At 37.9% G+C, this 22,410-nt stretch overlaps 1 protein-coding gene across 5 annotated transcripts in view; it reads left to right on the top strand.

Moving 5' to 3' along the window:
• Esf1 (ESF1 nucleolar pre-rRNA processing protein) overlaps positions 1 to 19,400 on the top strand; it is a 52,573-nt gene extending 33,173 nt beyond the window's left edge. For all 5 annotated transcript variants that reach the window (XM_034496468.2, XM_076929846.1, XM_034496470.2 and 2 more), the window contains 5 exons: positions 1,574 to 1,695; positions 9,059 to 9,146; positions 15,979 to 16,055; positions 17,288 to 17,434; positions 18,199 to 19,400. In XM_034496468.2, coding sequence (XP_034352359.1) covers positions 1,574 to 1,695; positions 9,059 to 9,146; positions 15,979 to 16,055; positions 17,288 to 17,434; positions 18,199 to 18,492 — 728 coding nt within the window. In that variant the 3' untranslated portion in view covers positions 18,493 to 19,400. The remainder of the gene's footprint in view (positions 1 to 1,573; positions 1,696 to 9,058; positions 9,147 to 15,978; positions 16,056 to 17,287; positions 17,435 to 18,198) is intronic.
• Positions 19,401 to 22,410: the final 3,010 nt, after the last annotated feature.

Genomic DNA, 22,410 nt, shown 5'->3' with positions numbered 1-22,410 from the left:
AAAAAAAAAAAAAAAAAAAAAAAGTTCTAGAAATGTGGAGATTCTTTGCCTGGTAGCAGGAAATGGATATAAGAGCTCACCTGTTTCGAACTGGTCTCTAGGGCTCCCAACCTAAAAGCCCTCTCATAGTAGTTCTGAGTTTAAACATCTGCTAAGTATTTTGAAGTTCAAAGGGGGGAAAGTACATGTGAGAGGGAAGGTGTGTATACATCCAGTCTCTACCTGATTCATTTTGCATACTGAGACCAAAGGTAAGGTTGAGTGAGTAGGTAGAGGAGCAGGTAAATTTTAAACCTAGCCAAGATCCTCACTTGTATCAGAGTACAGAATGTGTAATTACTACTCTCTCTTTGAAGATAATGGTATTTATTTATTCATCTATTTTTGTTAGAAATTTTGCAGGACACAGTGGCGTTGGAGCTTTAAATATTTATATAGCATAAAATCCATCTTTTAAAAGGAGCAAATAGCTGGGCATGGTGGCATACTTATAATTCAGTCTGTCAGGAGGCAGGGCCAGGAGGATTACCACAAGTTCAAGGCCTGTCTGGCCTACATAGTAAGTTGGGGACCAGCCCAGTCTGGGTTTCTGTCTCCATACAAACAGAATAAAATGTAATAGTGAATGGAATGATTCAAAATGGTCATTTTAGAAAAAGTAGTGGCTGATTCGTTCATCATCCGAAATACATTCAAAATATTGGAAATGAGTGTCTCACTGCCAAGTACATTTTTAAAGTGCTGGTTCAATGACAGTGAAGGATAAGTGAGTGAAGAGCAGAGTATAGGAACAAAAGCTTCAGAGATAACCATGATGACACTGGCATTGGAAGAGCCAAGCAATGCAGAGTATTGTGGAGCTGGTGGCGCTTTGGATCTTAACTACACAGCCTTATACAGTGCTTGATTCGTTCTTCAGTTTTTGTTAGTCACTGTAGTGTCAGGAAACACAGACTTTCATTGGATGATAGGAAAAACTAGAGAAGATTTTGCTTAATTAGATAGTAGTAGTAACTTGAGACTTGTTCTACAATTTTTCTTCATTCAGTCGTCACCAAAAGGCAGAAAGTGAGATGACCTCTTGGAGGCTCAAAACAAAGGTAGATAAGAAAGTTAGACCTAAGTAAATACTTGGGTTTCTTTTTCTTTCTTTTTTTTTTTTTTTTTCTTTTCTCTTTTAAATTTTGTTTACAGTATTTCTCTTGTATAGCCCATTTGGACTTAAACTCAGCAGTCTTTCTTAACCTGGGATTGTAGTTTGTAACCACAGTATCTGACTAATAGGTTTTTTGTTAATAACCATGTATCATATTGCTAAGTTTGTTGATTTGATTTTCTTTGGCTAAATGTCTTTCCTGCTCCCCCACCCCCCCACCCCCAATCTCACACATACGCAGTAGGATTTAGCAAAGTTAGTTACTTGTCGTTTTTTAGTCTTGGGATATTGCAGGTATTCACTGTCGTATATATCTACTTACATAAATTATGTTTGTTCTCTTTGTTTTATAAGCTCTCAACTGGTTGAAGATAAACTATTTTTAACTAAACTATTTGGATTTTGTTTCTTTTCTAGGTCTTAAGGAGAGTGCAGAAGAGATGGTCAAAAACAAGTTGGAGGGAAAGGATAAACTAACCCCATGGGAACAATTTTTAGAGAAGAAGAAAGAGAAGAAAAGACTGAAAAAGAAACAAAAGGTATCCATGGTAATTGAGCAGGTGTTTACTGAATACTAGCTGTCTATAGGAAGGTGCTTCTCACCATATACTCCACAATCTAAGACTAGGATTGTATGAGCCAGCACACACATCTACAGTGAAGTAATTTTTAGACTTTTATTGTAATAAAGTGGAAAAGTAGGGTAAAAGCCCTAACTCCTTGATATACTATCTCCTTTTACTAGCGCTTTCTTCAAAACTTAAGTAGCCAGTTAATTGCTTTTAATAGAATGACTCCATAAGTGATAAAGCTGAAAGTTTCTGGGAAAGTTTTCTAAGTGAGTCTCTATGGTGTTACTATAGTAGTCACTCTGTGATTTTAGATAGCATTCTGTAAGCTTTAGGCTTCCCTTACACTTTTACTTTTTTCTGGTTGTTTTCTTATTGTTCTTGTTGATTTGAGACAGGGTTTCCCCTGGCTGTCCTGGAACTTACTCTGTAACCCAGGCTGGCCTTTAACTCATCTGCCTCTGCTTCCTGAGTGCTGGGTGCATGTGCCACCACTGCCTCCTGGCCTCTTTTCGTTTTCCTTCCTTCTTTCCTTCTCTTTCTTCCTTTCTCTCTCTCTCTCTCTCTCTCTCTCTCTTTTTCTTTCTCCTTTCCTCTCTCTTTTTCCTTTTTAATTGGACAAAGTCTGGACTTTACTTTTTTAATTAAAGAATAGTTGTTATTTTCCCCTTTCCTCTTCTCCCTTCATGTCATCCCCTTCCCATTCAAATTAATGGCCTCTTATTATTGTTCTTACACATATATGAGAATAATACATACATGCAATCTGCTGAGCCTGTTCATGTTTCTTGTATATATATATTAATTTGATAGCTATTTGGCATGCTCCTCCCTAGGGAAGACATTCTCTCTCTGTGAGAAATTTTTAATTGCCTATCTATAGTTCTTCATCTGTGCATTGTGCCTTGAGGGATCTTACCCATCTATTTTGGAATGTCAACATGGTGGTCTGTCATTGTTCAGGCACCAGATTATTGAGATTTCATAGTACAGCTTCCCTGTTCTATCTAGGAGACAGTCTTCTGGTTACCTCATACTCAGAGTCATAGTTTTCAGTTCTATCTATTTATCTGCAAAGTTCATGATTTTATTCCATAGTGTATATGTCACCACATTTTTATTATTCATCAGTTGAAAAGCATTTAGAATGCTTCCATTCCCTAGCTATCGTCAATAGAGTAACAACAAACATTGCTGAGCAAATATCTGTGGAGTAGGACGTTGAGTCCTTTTGGGCAATGCCAAGGACTAGTACAGCTGAGCCACGTAGTAGATGTATTTAGCTTTTTGAGAATTCTCCACACTTATTTCCAAAGTGACTATACCAGATTGCAGTCCCACCAGCAGTAAACAGGGTTCTCCTTTCCACACTTCCTAGTTGATTTGTTGATCTTAATCATTCTGGCTGCTGGAAGATTAAAACTCAGTTGTTTTGATTTACATTTCCTAATTTCTAAGGATGGTGTTTGGGTTTTTTGTTGTTGGCTTTTTGTTTGTTTTTTTGTTTTGTTTTTAAGATTTCTTGGCTACTTTTATTTCTTTTTGACTTTTGAATATAAATACTGTGAGGTATATACCTGGCAAAGATTCCCGCCTGCTCTGTGGGCTTCCTCTTTACTCAGTTGATTGTTTCTTTAGCTGTGCAGAAGCTTTTCAGTTTTATGAAGTCCCACTTATCAGTTGTATTGGCCTTAATTCCTAAGTAAATGGAATTCTATCCTCAAAGTCCTTTCCCACACTTACATTATGTAGGACACTGCCTATATTTTCTTGTAGCCATTTCAGTTGTAAATAGGAGTGTGTCCATCATCTCTTTCTCTGTGTTTATTGCTGGTATCTAGAAGAGCTAATTATGGTTCCTGCCACTTTCCTGGATTTTTTTAATCATTTCTAGATGTTTTCTGTTAGAATTTTTGAGATCTCTTATATATAATATTCTACCATCTATAAATACAGATATTTTGGCTTTTCCTTTCCTTATTTGTATTTCTTTAATTTCCTTCTCTTGCCTTACTGCTCCAGCTAGTACATCAAGCTGTATTGAAAAGGAGTGGGCATTGTGTTCCTTATTTCAATGAACTTGCTTCAAATTTTTCTCCATTTAGGATGGTGTTGACTGTGAGTTTGACACGTATAGCTTTTATTATGCTGAGATATATTCCCTCCAGTACTATTGTCTCTTGGACTTTTATTGTGATGACATGTTGGACTTTTGTCAAAGGCTTTTTCAGTATCTACTGATCATTTGATTTTTCTTTTGAATTCTACTTATGTGATCTGTTACATTTATTGTCCTGCATATGCTGCACCAACCTTGCATCTCCAGGATAAAGCCAACTTGGTCTTGGTGGGTAATCTTTTTGATACATAATTATTAAGGATTTTTTTTATAACTTATTTATTTACATTTATGTGCATTGGTGGTTTGCCTCATGCATGTCTGTGTGAAGGTGTCAGATGTTGGAGTTACAGGCAATTGTAAGTTACCATGTAAGTGCTGGGATTTGAACCTGGGTCCTCTGAAAGAGCAACCAATTCCCTCAACCACTGAGTCATCTCTCCAGCCCTTATTGAGAACTTTTTTAAAATGTATTTTCATCCGAGATATAGGCCTGTAGATTTATTTTTCTGTGCGTATCTTTCCCTGGCATTGGGATTAGAGTGATACTGGCATGTGTTGGCATGCATCGTAGTAGGAGTTCTAGTGTAGTCTGATTCTAGTATTCTTTAAACTCTTCAGGAAGTTAAAGGTTGGCTTAGCTCTTTGGAAGTGTGAATTCATCTGGGTTTCTTTCTTAAACAGGACCCTTATTACTTTTTCAATCTCGTTTGTTATGAGTCTGTTTAGATTGTTATAACTTTGATAGTTTAGATGACTCTAGAAATTCATCCACTTCTTTTAGATTTTTAAATTTAATGCATATGAATTTTTTTAATTACTCCCTTATAATATTCTAAATTTCTTTTGTCTGTTGTAATGTTTCCTTGTTTATTTTTTATTTCATTAATTTGGGTCCTTTCATTCTTTTGGTTAGTTAGGCCAAGCATCTGTCAACCTTGTTTATTTCTCATAGAACCAGCTCTTAGATTTGTTGATTCTTGTGTTGTTTTCTTTGCTTTCATTTCACTAGTTTCTGCTCTCATTTTTATTATGTCTTGCCATCTACTGGATTTGTTATCTTTTTTCAACATTTTTAGTTGCATCATTAAGTCATTTATTTGTACTCTATTTTATAGTTTTTGTAATGTAGGCACTTAGGGCTATAAATCTCCCTTGCAGGACTGCTTTTAATGTCTCCAAGAGATTTTACTGCATTGTGGTTTTATTTTCTTTTAGTTCCAGGAATTTTTTTTCTTTCTTGGTTTCTTCTTTCTCCCATCATTTTCCAGTAATGGGGTGTTTAATTTCCATGAGTTTCTGTACTTACTGGAAATTTGCTTGGTATTGATTTTAGCTTTTCATATGGACAGATAGGATACATAGAATTGATGTTTCTGAATTTGTTAAGAATTGTTTTCTGTTATAAGACATGGTTTATTATACAGATGCTTCCGTGGCTGCTGAGTAGAATGAATATTCTTTGGTGTTTGGGTAGAATATTCTATAGATATCTGTTAAGTCCACTGGCTGTATAATATCATTTATTTCTAATATTTCTCTGTTTTTTGTCTACTTGACCTGCCTGTTGGAGGAAATGGGGTATTAAAATTGCCTATTAATGGACTGATAATAATCTGCTTTCAATTCTCTTAGTATACATAAGTTGGGTGCATCAATTTCAGTACATATATGTTAGGATGATAATATATTCTTGCCTAACTGTACCCTTGTTTAAAATGAAGTGCCATTTATCTCTTTTAATTAGTTGTTTGAGTTCTATGTTGTTAACTAATAGGATAGTGACACTACTTGCTTCCTGTTTCTTTTGCTTAGAATGCTTTTTTTCCATCCTTTCCCTTTAAGTTGGTGCCTATCTTTAAAGCTGAGTTTCTTGTAGATGACAGAAAGGTAGTCTTTGTATCTTAACTCATTCAGCCAGCCTGTGTCTTTTGATTTGAGAATTGAGGCTATTAAAATTTAAAATTATTGAAAGGCCTGTGTTGATTGCTGTCGTGTTGTTTTTGTGTTGGTGGTTGGTTGGTTGCTGTTTTAGTTTGGTTTGCTATGAGCACGAGCTTTTTCACCTAGCCTCTTTGTTCCTAAACATAACAACTCTCAGACTTTTATTTATGAATAAATGCTTAGGCCATAAGCTTTGGCTTGTTCCCCAACTAGCACATAACTTAATTACCTATTTATTTTATTCTGAGTCTTTCCCGTGTGGTTGGTTACCTCTCTTCAGTTTCATGCAACTGTCTCCTTCAGTATTCAAGGCAAATCTCCACACCTATTTCCCAGAATTCTATCTCTCTCTGCCAGGTGTTCACCTTCTAATCCTGCCTCAGCTCATTGGCCAATCAGCGTTTTATTGACAGGTGAATGCTTTTACACAGTGCACAAGACATTAATTATATCTACAGTTTGCTGTTTATGTTCTTGCTTGTATTTAGTATTTCATTAATTATAGCTTCATTTGTCTTCTTTCTAAGGTCTTTTGGCTGTTTATTCTTCATTTAGAGTATTGTTTCCAGTATATTCTTTAGGCTTGGTTTTCTGGACATGAATTTTTTTAGCCTATTTGTATCATGAGAAGTTTTTCTTTCTCCTTCAACTATGGCAGATGGCTTTACTGGGTACAGTAGTCTAGTAGGTAGTTGTGTAAAACTTAGAGTGCATTGCTCTTCTGGCTTTCAGAGTTTCCGTTGTGAAGTCAGCTGTTATTCTGAAGGCTTTTCCTTTTATGTGGCTAGTGATTTTCCTTTTGGAGCTGTCACTACTCTTTGTTCTGTCTAAGTGTTTTAACTATAATAATGTTGTGGAGAGTTGTACTTATGTTCTCGTCTATTTGGTGTAAACAGCTGTGCTTCTTAGACCATCTGGTTTTATCTTTCCTTAGTTTGAAATATGATCCTTTTGAACAACTTGTCTATGCCATTGATCTGGGATCATCTATGTCTTAAATTCAAAGATTTGGTCTTTCATGAGTCCCACAGTTCTTTTCCTATATTTTGTTTTGTGGTTCAGGGGTGTGTGTGTGTGTGTGTGTGTCTGTGTGTGTGTGTGTGTCTATATAGGTATGTAGGTGTGTAAGTAACACAGATGTATATAGCCTATAAAATATTGTTTATCTTATATTCTATCAATTTTACTTGTAAAGCTTTTTACTGAGTTTTCTAATTCTACCTTTATTTCAGCTTGAGGTCTCTTCAGTATTTCTTTCTCTTTTCTAAAAACCTGACTTGTTCTTATCATTTCATTTCAGCCTTATGTTTGTGTTTTCTTACAGACATTTTAATTTTTTTGAGTTCATTGATTTTGGTTGTGTCTCTAAACTTCTTGAGTTTTTTTTTTTTTTTTTTAATTAGTATTATGTTTATTCTCTTCTGTGACCTTGTAAGAGACACCATGACCAAGGCAACTCTTATATTGGGACAGCATTTAATTAGGGATGATTTACAGTGTCAGGTTCAGTTCATTATCAATCATGGCAGGAGCATGGCAGCATCCAGGCAAACATGGTGCTGAAGAAGGAGCTGAGAGTTCTACATCTTGATCCAGCTACAGCCAGGCGAGGACTGAATTCAAGGCAGCTAGGAAGAGGGTCTCAATGCCCACTCCCACAGTGACACGCTTCCTCCAACAAGGCCACGCCTCTTAATAGTGCCACTTCCTGGGCCGAGCATTTTTAAATCACCACAGTTCTGGAGTTCATCCAGGCAATGCTCACTGTAGAACACTTCTATCAGTCTAGTAGATTTGAGAAAACATACTGTCTTGACCTTTCTTTTTTTTTTTTGCAAGTAAGTGTAGGCTTCTTCTGTTGGTCATGTATCTGATGTGAACACAGCGGGTCAAGCTGATACCTGGGAGTTAGGAAAGGCTTGAGTGAGGCCCTGGTTGTGGTTGAGCCTGGGAATTAAAGAGGGTACTATGGTCACAGTGAGGTGGATTCTCCAGAGTGAGCCAGAGCACATGCATAGGGTGCGGGCCTAGCTGGGTTTGGAGGCTAGATCTTGCACAAACAGGCCTGAACCAGATTTGGGAGGGATTGTGCTATGTACCAGTGTCTCCTCATCACCAGGACTTGGCTAGAGGTTCTGTGGTTGAAGACACCTGGGTCTGGTAAGTGCCAGAGGGAGAAAGAACAGCCAAGAGATGATCTGGACTTGTTAACATTTAAAATACATACAAGTAATTAGTGTCTGCTAGACTAGGTATTCTGCACCAGACTTTTGGTTTTTTGAGACAGGGTTTCTCTGTGTAGCCCTGGCTGTCCTGGAACACACTCTGTAGACCAGGCTGGCCTCGAACTCAGAAATCCGCCTGCCTCTGCCTCCCAAGTGCTGGGATTAAAGGCGTTTGCCACCACTGCCCAGCTGCACCAGACTTGATAATAGCATTAGATGCCCTCTGACTCCTCAGTGCCTTTAAGGTTTAGTGGATCATTTTGTGTCCAGGATGAATATAGTCTAAGAATATTTGTTAAAATGACAGAGATGTTTTAGATTCTTGGAAATAAACCCAGTCTATTTTGTCTGATCTCAGTTCAGATATTTTTGCTTTATGGTCTTATGTGTTAATTAAATACACCAATACAATGTAGGCAGTCTGTTCAAATTATATTAGGGAAATTTTAGCTTTCAACTTATTTAAAATAGACTGATAGTTTACATTGAGGGATAGACCACAGATAAAACAAGGTGTGTTTTATTTTGTTTTGGAAACAGAGTCTCAGAAAGTATCCTTGGCTTGCTTGGAACTAACTTGTTTTGTAGACTAAGCTGGTCTCAAAGAAAATTTGAATTTGTCTGCCTCTGTTTCCTCTGTGGTTTTAGTCCACAATGCCAGTCCTTTAAAACAGTGTGTGTGTTTGTGTGTGTGTGTGTGTGTGTGTGTGTGTGTGTGTGTGTGTGTGTGTATACAGGTGTACAAATATGCCCTTAGAAGCCAGTTGAAGCCAGTTACAGCTGGTTGTGAGCCACTTGACACAGGTACTGGTATCAGAACTCTGGTCTTTATGACAAAGTAGTGATGGCTTTTAATCGATAAGCCTTCTCCCAAATCCAAGATCAGTTTTAAACAGAATATAGGAACAGAGCATCAATTTATGTTTTAAAATTTTGTAATTGAAAGTATTCTCCTTAACCAGAAAATAGATTTTCTAAGCCCTTGAAATAACCTTTCATGTGTGACTTTAAGTTATCGCTAATCACTGCTGTTTTTCACCTTAAGGCTCTTGCTGAAGAAGCCAGTGAAGATGAGCTTCCTCCTGATGTTGATTTAAATGATCCCTACTTTGCTGAAGAAGTTAAGAAAATGGGTAAGCCAGTCTGTATTTGTAATTTTCTGTTGGAATCCAAGAAAAGGATGATATGGGTTGAAATAATACAGACTTAACAATTCTCTGAAAATGTCTAGAATTTGGACAGCTCCATTAATGTTTTATAACCAATTCTGTCCTCTAGACATATAAATCATTTAGTCATATAAATCATTGAAAAGAGTCAACATGTCCCCTGTACATAGAAAATATAAAGAATGCCATTATGAAAGACTTTAAAAGGATATCTTTATTTTTATGCTGTGTGTATGGCTGCTTTGCCTACATTGTATGTGCATCACATGCATTCAGTGTCTGAAGAAGATGTCAGATCACCTGGAACTAGAGTTACAGAGAGTTGTGAGGTACCATGTAGGTGCTAAGAACCTAACCTTGGTCTTATACAAGAGCAACAAATATTCTGGGGAAGGGAGGGAGAGAAATACTCTTGACTGCTAAGAAATCTCTACAGCTCCCTCATTAGGAGACTTTTTAATAACAGTGAGTTTAACATTTTAATGGGGGCTCTTTTCTGGAAATTATCTTTATAGCTAGTTAAATGGACTCTAAAAGAATGATGTTATTTAGAATGAGGAATAGTCCTGTATTATAAAACTTCTACTTCAGTTCTCTTTCTGCAAAGGCATTTTTTATATTTTCTGTATACAGGGGACATGTTGACTCTTTTCAAATAAAGAATTAAAATTTTCAAATAAAGAATTAAAAGTGAAATGTATTTGTTGTAGCATGTATATAATTCTTAAATGTATACCTGGAATTACAGTATAATAGCCTTTTCTGTTCAGATATACAAAAGTACCTGTGCTTACTATTTAATTCCATTTTGCATTTATCCTTGTTAAATGTAAAAACCCAGCTTTTCTCACAGCTCCCTTTTTCTTTGAATTCTTAAACTAAGATGTCTTATTTCCTGTATCCAAGGAGTCTTAGCCCCATATGCTTCTTCCTCTTGTGCTTTCAGATACTTTCATTCTTACCTTTAGATGGATATGAATGTGTTTGGTATGGTTGAGGCCATGCTTGGGCAAGTCATTGCAGAAACCACTGTAAATCTTTCCAGTCGATCTTGTCTGCTTGTCTTCCCCTCATCTTGATGACACACACACATGAGCTTACAAAGGCTTGCTCTTTGAGCAACTCCAAGCTGGCATTGTAAAGAGAAGTATGTTATGAAGTTTCCCTTCTTCTCACTCCTGTACAGTAGGCCAGAACAGTTCTCAACAGGAAAAGTCAGAATTGCTTAAAATTATGTCCTGGTTGTTATAGCCTCTTAGCTATATACTGACATTTTATTAGCTTATACTGACATTTTATTGATGAAAAGGAGATTAGGAGATTAAGTTGAATAAATTCTATTATAGGATATGAGATTCTTACGAATTGGAAAGGAAAGTGGAAACCTAGCATATTCTGCTTTTTATCATTCCTGTGTGTTCATTTCTTACAGATGATGCATTTTAGCCTAAAATTTCTGACTAAAAAAAGTATATTATGGAGAGATGTGAAGCATTAAAGTTTCTTTGTTCTATATCCAAAGTGCTTCATTTGACATATGTAATGTGGTCAAATTGCAGAACACAGAGCGGGATTCAAAGACTATTCTAAATGATTCAGTGTCATGAGGTAGCTGATTTCTTGCTTTTTGTTTTGTTTTGTTTTGTTTTTTATATATGTGAGTACACTGTAGCTGTCTTCAGACACACCAGGAGAGGGCATCAGATCCCATTACATATGCTTGTGAGCCACCATGTTGTTGCTGGGAATTGAACTCAGGACCTGGGAATTGAATTCCAGGACCTCTGGAAGAGTAGTCAATGCTCTTAACCACTGAGCCATCTCTCAAGCCCTGTAGCCAATTTCTCAAAGACAGCACATTTAAATTGAATATAAGCTTCTCTAATGTTAGTATCAAACATTCTGGGAGAACAATATAGGTAGAATTTGTTTGTTTTCAATGTGTTTATTTCTTAATGCTGCATAAGAATTGTTTCAATTTGGTTTTAAAAAGTTGTTGGTGTATATTGTGATAAGTGCTGTGTAATCTGATAGGCTAGAGCTATAGCAATAATATAAACAAAAAGAATCCTTCATGAATTATGGTTTTAGAAATGATGTACTGAAGATAGAAACAGGATTATATAAGTATGATAAATGTTTTAAAAGAAATAGATTAGTACAGAGAATATAACTGGGAAGAAAATGATAAAGTGGGTATGTCCTCAAAGTAGGATAGGCAAAGAAGACCCCATTGAGGTAGTGATATTTGAGCTGAGACCTTGGGCGTACAGTGCTAGGGGAAGAGCACTGCATAGGAAGGAAAAAGATATAATGTGAGAAAGAACATTTTGTGCAGTGTTGGATGAATTGAAAGACATGGCTAGAGAGGGAGTTCTGTGTGGAGCTAAGATGAAGATCTAATGGGAAATGACCTGCAGACCTTTCTGTCAGGACAGAAAGTTGGGAGTTGGTTGTTGACTATAGAAAACCCTAAAGCAAGAAAGGGGCATGATCTGGTTTATTTTAACATACTGCTGATTCCTGCAGAGAAAACACATTGATAAACACCTGGTAAGAACCAGAAAACTTAGTTTTGCAGTAAAAGGGCCATTGAAGGTCAGTTGAAAAGTAGGTGTGCCGGGCGGTGGTGGTGCGTGCCTTTAATCCCAGCACTTGGGAGGCAGAGGCAGGTGGATTTCTGAGTTCGAGGACAGCCAGGGCTACACAGAGAAACCCTGTCTCGAAAAACCAAAAAAAAAAAAAAAAAAAAAAAAAAGATAAAAAGGAAAGAAAAGTAGGTATATCTCTGCTTTGCCATCTTTAAGTATTTTATAAACCACCATGAAAGTCAACTATATTATACCCATCTGACTCATTCAGATGGTCGGTCATATGTGTACAGCATACTGGTTGTGTGTTACTTTACAGTATACAAGTGAGTTTTACATCCTGTCCTCAGATCCATTTTCAAGTCACTTTATTGTTGAATATATTGGTGGTAATTGATCATCCAGGGGCAGTTGGTAGCGGATAGAATCTGAATTCTAATGTGCTTCTACAAGGATATTGTAAAAACTAGAGGCAGAGCTAGAACTCACATGAATAAAAACCTGGGTGTGAAAACAGTGCTGAGTTTTATTGTTGTGGGGGTTTTTTTTGGGGGGGGGGGGTTGTTGTGGTTGTTTTGGTTTTTTTTGTTTTGGTTTTTTTTGTTTTGGTTTTTAGCAAAACAACAGTTTATCACCCTAAAGAAAGAGCAAATGATGTTGGATGTAGAAACTTTGCACTCAAAAAGTCAGTCAGTAGGGAAGCTTACCATTCCCCATCCACTCAGTACTGAGACCTCACCTATGCTCTAGGGAGATATGTCTGGGGCTCTTATCTTTGTCCCATAAGAAGCAGTCAACTAACCCGGAAGAAGCTTTCTAGGCCACAGTTCGACACTAAAAGGGATGTAAAGTAGAATGTCCATATAGATGGTTCTATTACAGATTTTGTTGTATAGCACATCATTTTCCATAGGTATATTATCAAGTGTTGTGCTTTATAGCCAAACACGGGTCTACATCTTGATGAATGAAAAGGCACAAACAAAAATAGCTAAGAAATAAAAGAACATAGAGACACTTACTAACCTGCAGCATATTAGTGTCACACAGGGGTTTTTCCAAAGCAGTGCTGTCTTTCAGCATGAGGCTGTTACTCAGGGAACCTACATTTAATAGAGGCAGGCATATTCCTAAGCATGCTCAGTTAAGGAATATACCACTGCACCTGCTCAGTTTGAAGTCAGTTCAAGGACAAATAATGGACAATTTTTAAAGTGTGGTTAGCTCAAGATTATGAAACTTGTTAATGTAGGAGCGGACAAAATGACTCTGCAGGTAGAAGTGTTTGTCAAGCACACCTGATGAACCTGAGTTTCACACCCAGAAACTCACAGTAGTTGGAGGGAATCAGTTCTCAAAAGGTGTCATCTGACTATGCGCAAACCAGACTTTGGCATGTTTGTGTCCCTGCATAAAATGAAATTTTAAAGATTAAAATCATGAATAGGAATATTTTGGACAAATTCAGCCTGAATCATGAAGTTGGTGGACAGGAATATATCTAGAAATGATCGGTTTTCTCCATGATGTTTTAACTGATCAAAAAAAAAAAGGGGGGGGGGATAACTTGAAAGTCCATTAATATAGTTATAACACTTATTTCTGTTTATTTTCTATAACTATAAAATTCTAACATCTGACTTGGAGTCTGTTTTTATGAATCAATAGATTTGATCCTTATGTACTTCTTGCAATATTCCCAACAGATTTTAAAAAAATACATGTTTTCCTTTGTTCAGTTTTTGAAACAAGATCTCGCTGTGTACCCAGGCTTGTCCTTATGCTGACATTTCAGGCATGCATGACCATGACTGTCTTACAATATACTAGTTCCTACTTGCTGGGAAATTAGTGATAAAATAATGTTTTAGAACAGGATTTTTTTTTTTTTTCATTTCCCTGCTATCCTGCCTATAACTTAAATGGAGAAGAAAAAAACAATTCAAAAAAAGATATGCCCTCTTAGATGCCCCAGAACTGGAGTTACAGGTAGTTGTGAACCACCATGTGGGAACTGAACTTGGGATCTTCATCAAAATCAAGTCCTCTCAACCACTGATCCAACTTTCCAGTATCTTAATTGAGAGTGTGTAGTTATACTTCTGTTGTGATAAAACACCATTGTATCGGGAATTTTTCCCACTTGTTGGGAGGAGCTAAGGTGGGAGGAGTAAGGAGAGGAAGAGGAGAGGGAAGAGGAGGAGCTAGGGGAGAGAGGACAAGAGAGAAGGGAAGGGGAACATGGAAGTGGACGTGTGCCTGTCTCTAGCAGTCAAAGGTAGTTGATATGTCTAGGTTGGGTATTGAGTTATACCTCTAATGTTGTAGACCTCTTGTTATTGAGCATTACCAAATATATAAAGCCTTTGGATAATCTAAGCATTAGAGTCTCATTCCTACTGGGCCCCACGCTTGCTATCTCCCATGCTGGCATCTTGTGGGTGGCAGGGCTAGTGTTTCTGGCTGGCCGTTTCTAGCTACAGCACATGTGTGGCCTCTGAACTAGGCAGAGCCGCCGCAGCTTAGATAGTCAGCTTGACCAGCAGCCATTTTAAATAATTACAGCAACACACAATGTCCAAGACAACTAATAAAAAAGAAAGTTTGGTGTGGGTTATGGCTCCAGAAGGTAGGAGACCATAAAAGCAGGGCAGAGGCAATCGGCATGGTGGCAGGAACAGGAGGCTGAGGGCTCACATCTTGAACCATAAGCATGAAGCAGAGATAATTAACTGGAAGTGAGGTGAGACTACAAACATTCAAAGCCTGTTGCCAGTATAAAGCCATAGCTAGCCAACCTCAAACAGCACTATCAACTGGACGCCAAATGCCTAAGACTACAAAGGACTTTCTCATTCAAACCACTCTGTGGGTCATTTTTGGTTTTGTTTGTTTGGAGATGAAGTCTCATATAGCTCAAGTTGGCTCGAACTCCCTGTGTCGCTAAGGATAACTTTTACCTCCACTTCCTGAGTGCTTCAGTTACAGGCATAAGTTGAACCATCATACCTGCTTTTGTGTTGTGTTGAGGATCAAATCCAGAACTTTTGCATGCTAGGCAAGCACTCTACCAACTGAGCCACATTCCCACAATCTGTCGATTTCTATTCAGTGGAACAAAAAGCAGGTTTTCAAAAGATGGTGTCCCTTTTTTTTTTTTTTTTTTTTTTTTTTTTTTTTTTTTTTTTTTTTCACAGAGAACCAAAATTGCAGAAACATTCTAAACTAACCAGACATTCTAGCTAATCTTTCATATTCATCACCATGACTTCATCTACTTTTGAACTCCTCACACTTAGACACACAAAAGAAACAAAGTTCATAGCATCAGCATAACTACAAAGGAACTTAAGACAAATATGTATAGTCAGACAATAATGGGAATAATTGTAGGCATCTATAGCACTGTGAGCAAAGCAGTAACTACATTCTTGTAGTTTACTAATCTATGGAGTCCCTAGAATAACCCTACAGGCAGCTGGAGGATCTGATGCCTTCTTCTGGCCTCCATGGGTACCAGGCATTCACTTGGTACACATATGTGCAAGATATAGCTCAGAGGGTAAATGTGCTTACTGTCACACACAAGACCTGACCCCCCAAGACCCACATGGAAGGGGAGAATCAATTCCCATAATTTGTCCTTTGACCTTCACACTTGACATGGTACATGCACACCCACATACAATATTTAAAAAAAAAAAAAAAAAAAAGCACTTGTTTTACAGATAAGGGCATAACTCGATTCTCTTTTGCTAAGATGAGACAAATTGTTCATCCTTTTGAATATCCTGTGGAGTTTTTGGGTTTTTGTTTTTTTTTTCCTTTACTGCAAATGGACTTAGCCATGTTGTTCAATACATAGTTTAGTAGCTATTTTTAGTTACTGGTTTTGAGATGGCCTCACTATATGTCGTACTTAGGACTCAAACCCTTCTTCCTCAGCCATCCAAGTGCTAGAGTTACAGACATGGGCCACCACACTAACAAAAATGCCTTCTTTTTAGCACTGAGTTACCTCTCAGAAGGCTTGTGTACTCTGCTTAGACCCATGGCCTTCTCTCTGTGTTGTGCTTTTCCTTCTTCTAGTTCTGACATTTGCTGTTAAGATTACTTCTAGATATTTTGTGGTTTGTTCATAGTATAAATAAATTTTCGCTGTTGAGCCTGTCTTTTAACCTTTCTGTATTGGTTTGCTATACTAGGTATCAAGAAAAAATCAATGAAATCTGCAAAAGACAGTGCATCTTCAGAGGAAGAAACTGAACTAGAAAAACAAAAGGTAGACACCATGGTCGTTGTTAGGTGTTAATCGATGATTACTATGTGCAGTTGAAATGATGTGGTTCACATGAGGTTTCATTGTCTCTAATTTTAAAACTGATTTTTCATGTGTTTTATAAACACATAAGATATACACATCTTAGCCACATAATTTTTAAATGTTGCCATTAACCAAACATTATTTCTGCAGCTAATATGAACTTAAGAGTATATGCTTTTATGACTAAAAGATTTTCTCATTCACACTCTATAATATGACTGAGACACATTAAAACCTAAAAGTGGTATTTTCGTATCTTTTGATTCTATTTGAATCTGCCCTGTACTACAGTTTCTGTTATACAGCTTGTCAAATGCTAATTTCCCTTTTATTATTAGTGATTGTAAGTTTAATATACAAATAGTTAAGTCTTCATTAGAAATGCAGTGATATTTATGTATAACCCAGTGATTCCAAAACCCCAAAGTCACATGTACTTCTGAGGGATCATCAAAACCCATGTGACTCTGGGGGTGAGCCTTGACTGGCCATCCAAGCTGTTCAGCTTAGTGCATTTTTCTATTCTTTATCCATTACATATGGGTAGCACTCATAAAGCTACTTAAAGATCCGCTCATGGAACTTGACTCTATAAGGAAGTCCCATGTGAGTGCCAGTGATGGATGGAGAAGAATAGAGCATCCTGTGTGTGATACAGGGAGATGTGGAGCTCTGGAGCGTGCTCATGTGTGTTGTCTCTAGTGCTGGTGCTTATTTAGCTGACTCTTAGGGCTCTTATGGCCAGTGGAAACGAATGCTTAGCCTCAGAAGCAAATGCTGAGTCTGCCTCATGAAAGTACATCAGTATTGAAAGAGGCAAGGGAAAAAGAGCAAAAGAATTTTCCTAATTGCTAAAGTACACATCTGGAAACTGTAATTTGTATCACAAAGTAAATTTCATGTCGTTACTTAAAAAGAACAAGGTGAAGATGAAATGTATTTGACAGACCTGGGGCTCTTATTCCTTCTGCCTGCTAATCAGGTTACTCTACAGGAATGGAAGCCTGTCTTTGAATAAAGGCTATTTCTTCTCTGTAGCTAATTCTCACATCACAACCTGGAATGAACTTAAGCTGTATATCTTGGGCCTCTTCCTAAGCTCCATTCATTGAGTATAAACAATTCTCAGAACAGCAACTGGGGAAAATTCAGCTGTACATTTGTAGGTTTTGTTTGTTTTCCTCCTGTAGGCTGAGATGGCTTTACTTGTGATGGATGAGGAAGAGGACAGCAAGAAACACTTCAATTATGACAAGATTGTGGAGCACCAGAATCTGAGCAAAAAGAAGAAGAAACAGCTTATGAAAAAGAAGGAGTTAATTGAGGATGACTTTGAGGTAACTGGCAGCACAAGTTATACTATAGCATCTTTCTTATTCCATTAAAACATTAGAGGAAGACACCTGACATCAACCTCAGACGCCTGCAGGCACAGGCACCTGCATATACACACACGTACTCACACACTGAAATTTCATGACAGTTCCTTTGTTATTTTTGGTATGGTGTCTGTCAGTATCACTATAACTATGTGGACTCAGGTCTTTCTTTGTCGTTCACTCCTAAGCCTGGCTTAATTGAAGGTACAGTACTTTTTGTAGAAACATAGAGGATAAATCTGGGGTTTGTATCTTACCACATCTTGGGTTCAAGGGTGGATTTCTTTGTTTTATTTTGTTTTTTCACTGTGGTCCTGAGGTGATTGAGGTAAAGCATCACGGGTTTAGACAAGCCCTCTACCACTGAGCAACATCTGCAGCTACCGTTTTGCATTATATTTTGAAACAGGGTTTGGCTAAGCTGCCCAAGGTGACCTTGTTATTAAAGGGCAGGCCTTAAAATTCCATTGAGTCTGCCCTGAATATAGTGGCACATGCCTGTCATCCCAGTTCTCGGGAGACCAAGGCCAGGAGGATCCTGTGTTCAAAAGCAAGTTCCAGTTCAACACAGACTAAAAAAGACAGACCTTGTCTTGAGTAACAAGCAGAAAACCTCTTTGAGATTGCAGAAATTGGTTCTAATGCTTCAGTGCACAGGGTGCACACTTGTGCACTTGTGCTCTCTGCATTTGTTTACTTGTTTGTTCTCTTTGAATTTGCAGGTAAATGTCAGTGATGCACGGTTTCAGGCAATGTACACGTCCCACTTGTTCAATTTGGATCCCTCTGATCCTAATTTCAAGAAAACAAAAGCTATGGAAAAAATTCTGGAGGAGAAAGCTCGGCATCGAGAACGGAAAGAGGAACTACTTATTCAAGCAGTAGAGAGAGCACAGCAGGACATGGGAAAGCCAGCGCAAAAGCAGCCCATGGATGCCGCCTTGTCCATGCTGATTAAATCTGTGAAAAACAAAACAGAGCAGTTCCAAGCCAGAAAAAAACAGAGAGTCAAATAACTGGGCACTGTCTGTGCTACCTCCTTAAGTATACAGAAGTAAAATAAGGGACAGTGGGAATAAAGCCACCTTTCAGGAATATGAAAAATGTTCTTTTCTGACCATTGTAGAGTTGTTCTTCATTGGGGCCGGAGAGATGGCTCAACAATAAAGAAGAATGGTGCTTTTGCGTAGCATCTAAGTTTGGTTCCCAGCATGTGGCAGCTCACAATCAAATGTAATTCTAGTTTTGAAAAGCCCAGTGCCCTTTTTTGGCCTCTATGAACATGGCTTGCCCATAGTATGTGCATAAACTTAATTGAAAGCAAAATTTTCACCCACAGAAAATTTTAAAGTAACATTTTTTTAAAAATGTTACCTTTATGTAATTGTTTACCAAATTGTAAATAGTTCATGTTTTATACTGTGTATTTTTAGACTTGCCATAATATAATTATAAAAACTATAGAATTCTTAAGAATTTTATATTGTATGACGTTCATTTCCTACAAGTAGTTACTCTAGCTTACTAAGATACTATTTACAATCTATGTAAAATAGTGTCAGTTTTTTTGTATAAAGATTAAAAACAAATTGAAAATGTGTATATGTAGTACCTTAATCTCTGAAGGCAGGAGGCAGATCTGAGAACTACTAAAATAATTTATTTTTCTAATGTAAAGAATGGAAGCTGTTAGCCGGGCAGTGGTGGCGTACGCCTTTATTCCCAGCACTTGGGAGGCAAAGGCAGGGGGATTTCTGAGTTCGAGGCCAGTCTGTTCTTCAGGTGAGTTCCAGGACAGCCAGGTCTACACAGAGAAACCCTGTCTTGAAAAACAACAACAACAAAAAAGAATGGAAGCTGTGAACTTTTCCATACTTAGTAATTCGTCTGTAGAACTAATTTGTAAATAAAAGTGTGAGATGGATTTACTTGTGTGTGTGTAATGTCGGTTGTGTCATTGTGTTTACTTCAAGCCAACTATGGAAAAAAAAATCTAAAAAGTATGACTAACTCTTTAAGGAGACATTTCTGTGGAAAGGCAGTTTTATTTTTACATTGCCCATAATTGGATTTGAAATGTTCGTGGACTCTGCAGTCATTTTCTTATTTGTACCAACAAAAAAAATCCTTCTGTCCTTTAGGTTTTTAGAATGTTTTAGAAGAGTGGGTATGCTGGTATAAATTTAAGGAAACCCCAATTCTTTTTAAAATTAAAGGACTGGTTCCACCTGTTGTTAGAACTATTAACTGCTCACACAGGAAGACTGGATTGGTGCATATAAGTTAAAGGAAATAAAAGGCAACGTAGACTGTAGCAATTAGACACAGCCACTCCCAAAAGGAAATACAAAGCCTCTAGGTTTGTGTAATCGTGCCATCTTTAGTATAAAACCAAAGGTTACCAAGAAAGCATGTGTTTTAAAGGTGCAAGGCCCAGTGCAATATCAAAATCATGACAGTTTAAACAGTTTCTGGAAGGAAAAAAAATAGCACCTCTTAAATAAATTACTATAATGGAGAAAAATAGAGGCTCCAAGCAGGATTGTCTTTGCTATAGAGCACTTTTGTTAGACTGTCCATCCAAATAGTGCTCCTGACATCCGTCTGTGAACTTCCCAACACTGACCAATCAGTGAAAATGAAGTCACTGGGTGCTTACGAGTATTGTCTGTAGACAGTGCTATAATATTCCTTATTTCATTCTTTTTAAGGAAGCTTTTGTTAGCTTTAATTCAGATCAAGTAGGGATGAAATTTAATTGGTTTAATTTCTTTTCAATACTAGAAATAAAACCTAGCCCATGTACATTGGGCAAGTGCTCATCCACTGAGCTACATCCTAACTGTTGGTTTCTTGAGATAGGGCCTTCCTCTGTAATTCTTATCTTCAAACTCATCTTCTGCTTCTTTGAGTTCTGAGGTTACAGACCACAACCATTCTGGGCCTGAGAGGTATCTGAGCTTGTCAGCCTGCAACCCTAATCGATCTGTCTTGGGGTGTGTATTCTTGCTTAACTGAGACTGGAGGATGAGTGGTTTGTGTGTCGGCATGAACCATATTGGCAACACCACTCCTTTTTGAAGCAGGGTTTCACATGGTCCAGGCTGTAGGATCTTGAGCCTCTGGTCCTCCTACCTCTACCTCCCAACCCCTGGAACTACTCATGTTACTTCATGCCCAGGATAGGTAGCACTGATAAATCAAACTCTAGGCCTCTTGAATAATGGGCAGACTTGCTGCTGAGTTACATCTCCAAGACCATTTCTCCTTTTCTATTACATGGTGATCAAACTATCTGCAACTTGTACTTTCTGGAATAGGATGCTTAGAAACTGTGAGGTTTCCAGATTTCTGGGTGTGGACACAAGTCAAGGGAAGTGAGACAAACTCCCCTAGAAGGCAGCTGGGACTCTACTGTGCTTATGTGCCTGGCATTCTGGTTCCAAACTGTTTTCCGCATCTCCAGGTTCACATCAGCGCCTTTCTCCAAACATTTATAAAGGAGCAGCTGCCAGGCTCAGGCAACGTGGGAAAATGAAGAAGCGTGTGAGAGAGCCCGTGTTGAGCCTTACGTGTGGGTTCTACATTACCCTAAATTTGCCAAGCTGTGGAGACAAAAACTCTACACGGTGTGACAGTGCCAAAGCAAACAGACTTGCTGGGAACTGTGTGCTGGGAGAGTTGGGAGTGGTGCCTGCTTGGGCTTATGAAGGGCTTTCATTAATTTGTGAGATTTAAAATAAAATTTTCCCCATTACTGTATGCACTTTTGTCTTGAGTAGATGTCATATTTTTCTTGAGGAAAAAAAAATCTGAACTTAATTATCAGTATCTTTTCTCTGGGGCCAGTATGAAAGAATGTAATTTGCCATACTGCATAGAGTTCATCTGAAGGCTGTAGTGACTCATGCCCAAAATCCCAGATCTCAGAAGGCTCAGGCAGGAGGATTGCCATGAGTTCCTTGGTTATAGAGTGAGACCTTGTCTTAAAAATAAATAAATAAAAATAAATAAAAATAAAAAAGTACATTAAATTTTGGGAGGAAATTATCAAAGTAAGAAGGAGAAGAAGGAAAGATACTTTTTTTATAAGTGACTTTTAAGTTTTATTTTGTGTGATTTAAAACAATCTCTATGTTACCTAGGCTGGTCTTGAATTCTTGGTCTCAAACCACCTTCCTGCTTCAGCCCCCATGAATATCTATGGCCACAGGCATGTGTGACTGCCTGGCTAGTGATGGGCTTATTCTAACAGCCACCTGTTAATCATGCATAAACTCTGAAAATAATTATTGATTCCATAAGTTCCTCCATCTGAATGGATAACCTAGCCTTCACATTCTACAACTGTTGTAGAGGTCTACTGGAAACTCAAAAGGTGTCAGAGACCACACAGGAAACACACTCCAGATTTCTCTGTATGCCTACCTAGCCATTGCCTTAGGAATGCACATTAAACGAACCAGAACAATATTAGTCTATTTCCTTTGTTAGAATAGAATACCAGAAGCCAAATCTGTAATAAAGAAGAAGGGAGGAAAGTGTGTTAATCACAGTTTTGGAGGCAAGAGGATCCGAAGTTCAAAGTTAGCCTCAGCAATATAGCAAATGCAAGGCCAACCTGAGCTACAAGAGAACCTGTCTTAAAAAAATAAAAGAGGGAGTTCCAGGTCAAGTGTCCTTGTCCACTCAACCCCTGAAAGCCCTTTGGGTCACAACACAATGGAGAAAAAGAACACCAGAGGATTGCGCACTTCCAGAAGAGGCAGAGAACATGAGGAGGCCTTACTACCTACACTCTGACTGAAGGCCAACCCTAACCTCTTCAGATGCTGGTTCCTGCACTGACTTAGCTACCTCCAGCTTTGGCTCCACCCTTTAAGGTCAATTACATCACACATGGAAACAGCTTCCAGGATGTGAGCCTCCATAGG

The sequence above is a fragment of the Arvicanthis niloticus genome, chromosome 2 (genome assembly GCF_011762505.2).
Source record: "Arvicanthis niloticus isolate mArvNil1 chromosome 2, mArvNil1.pat.X, whole genome shotgun sequence".
NCBI classification, from domain to species: Eukaryota; Metazoa; Chordata; class Mammalia; order Rodentia; family Muridae; genus Arvicanthis; species Arvicanthis niloticus.
Note: the sequence above shows the minus strand (reverse complement) of the source record. Positions and strands in the feature narration are given on the sequence as shown.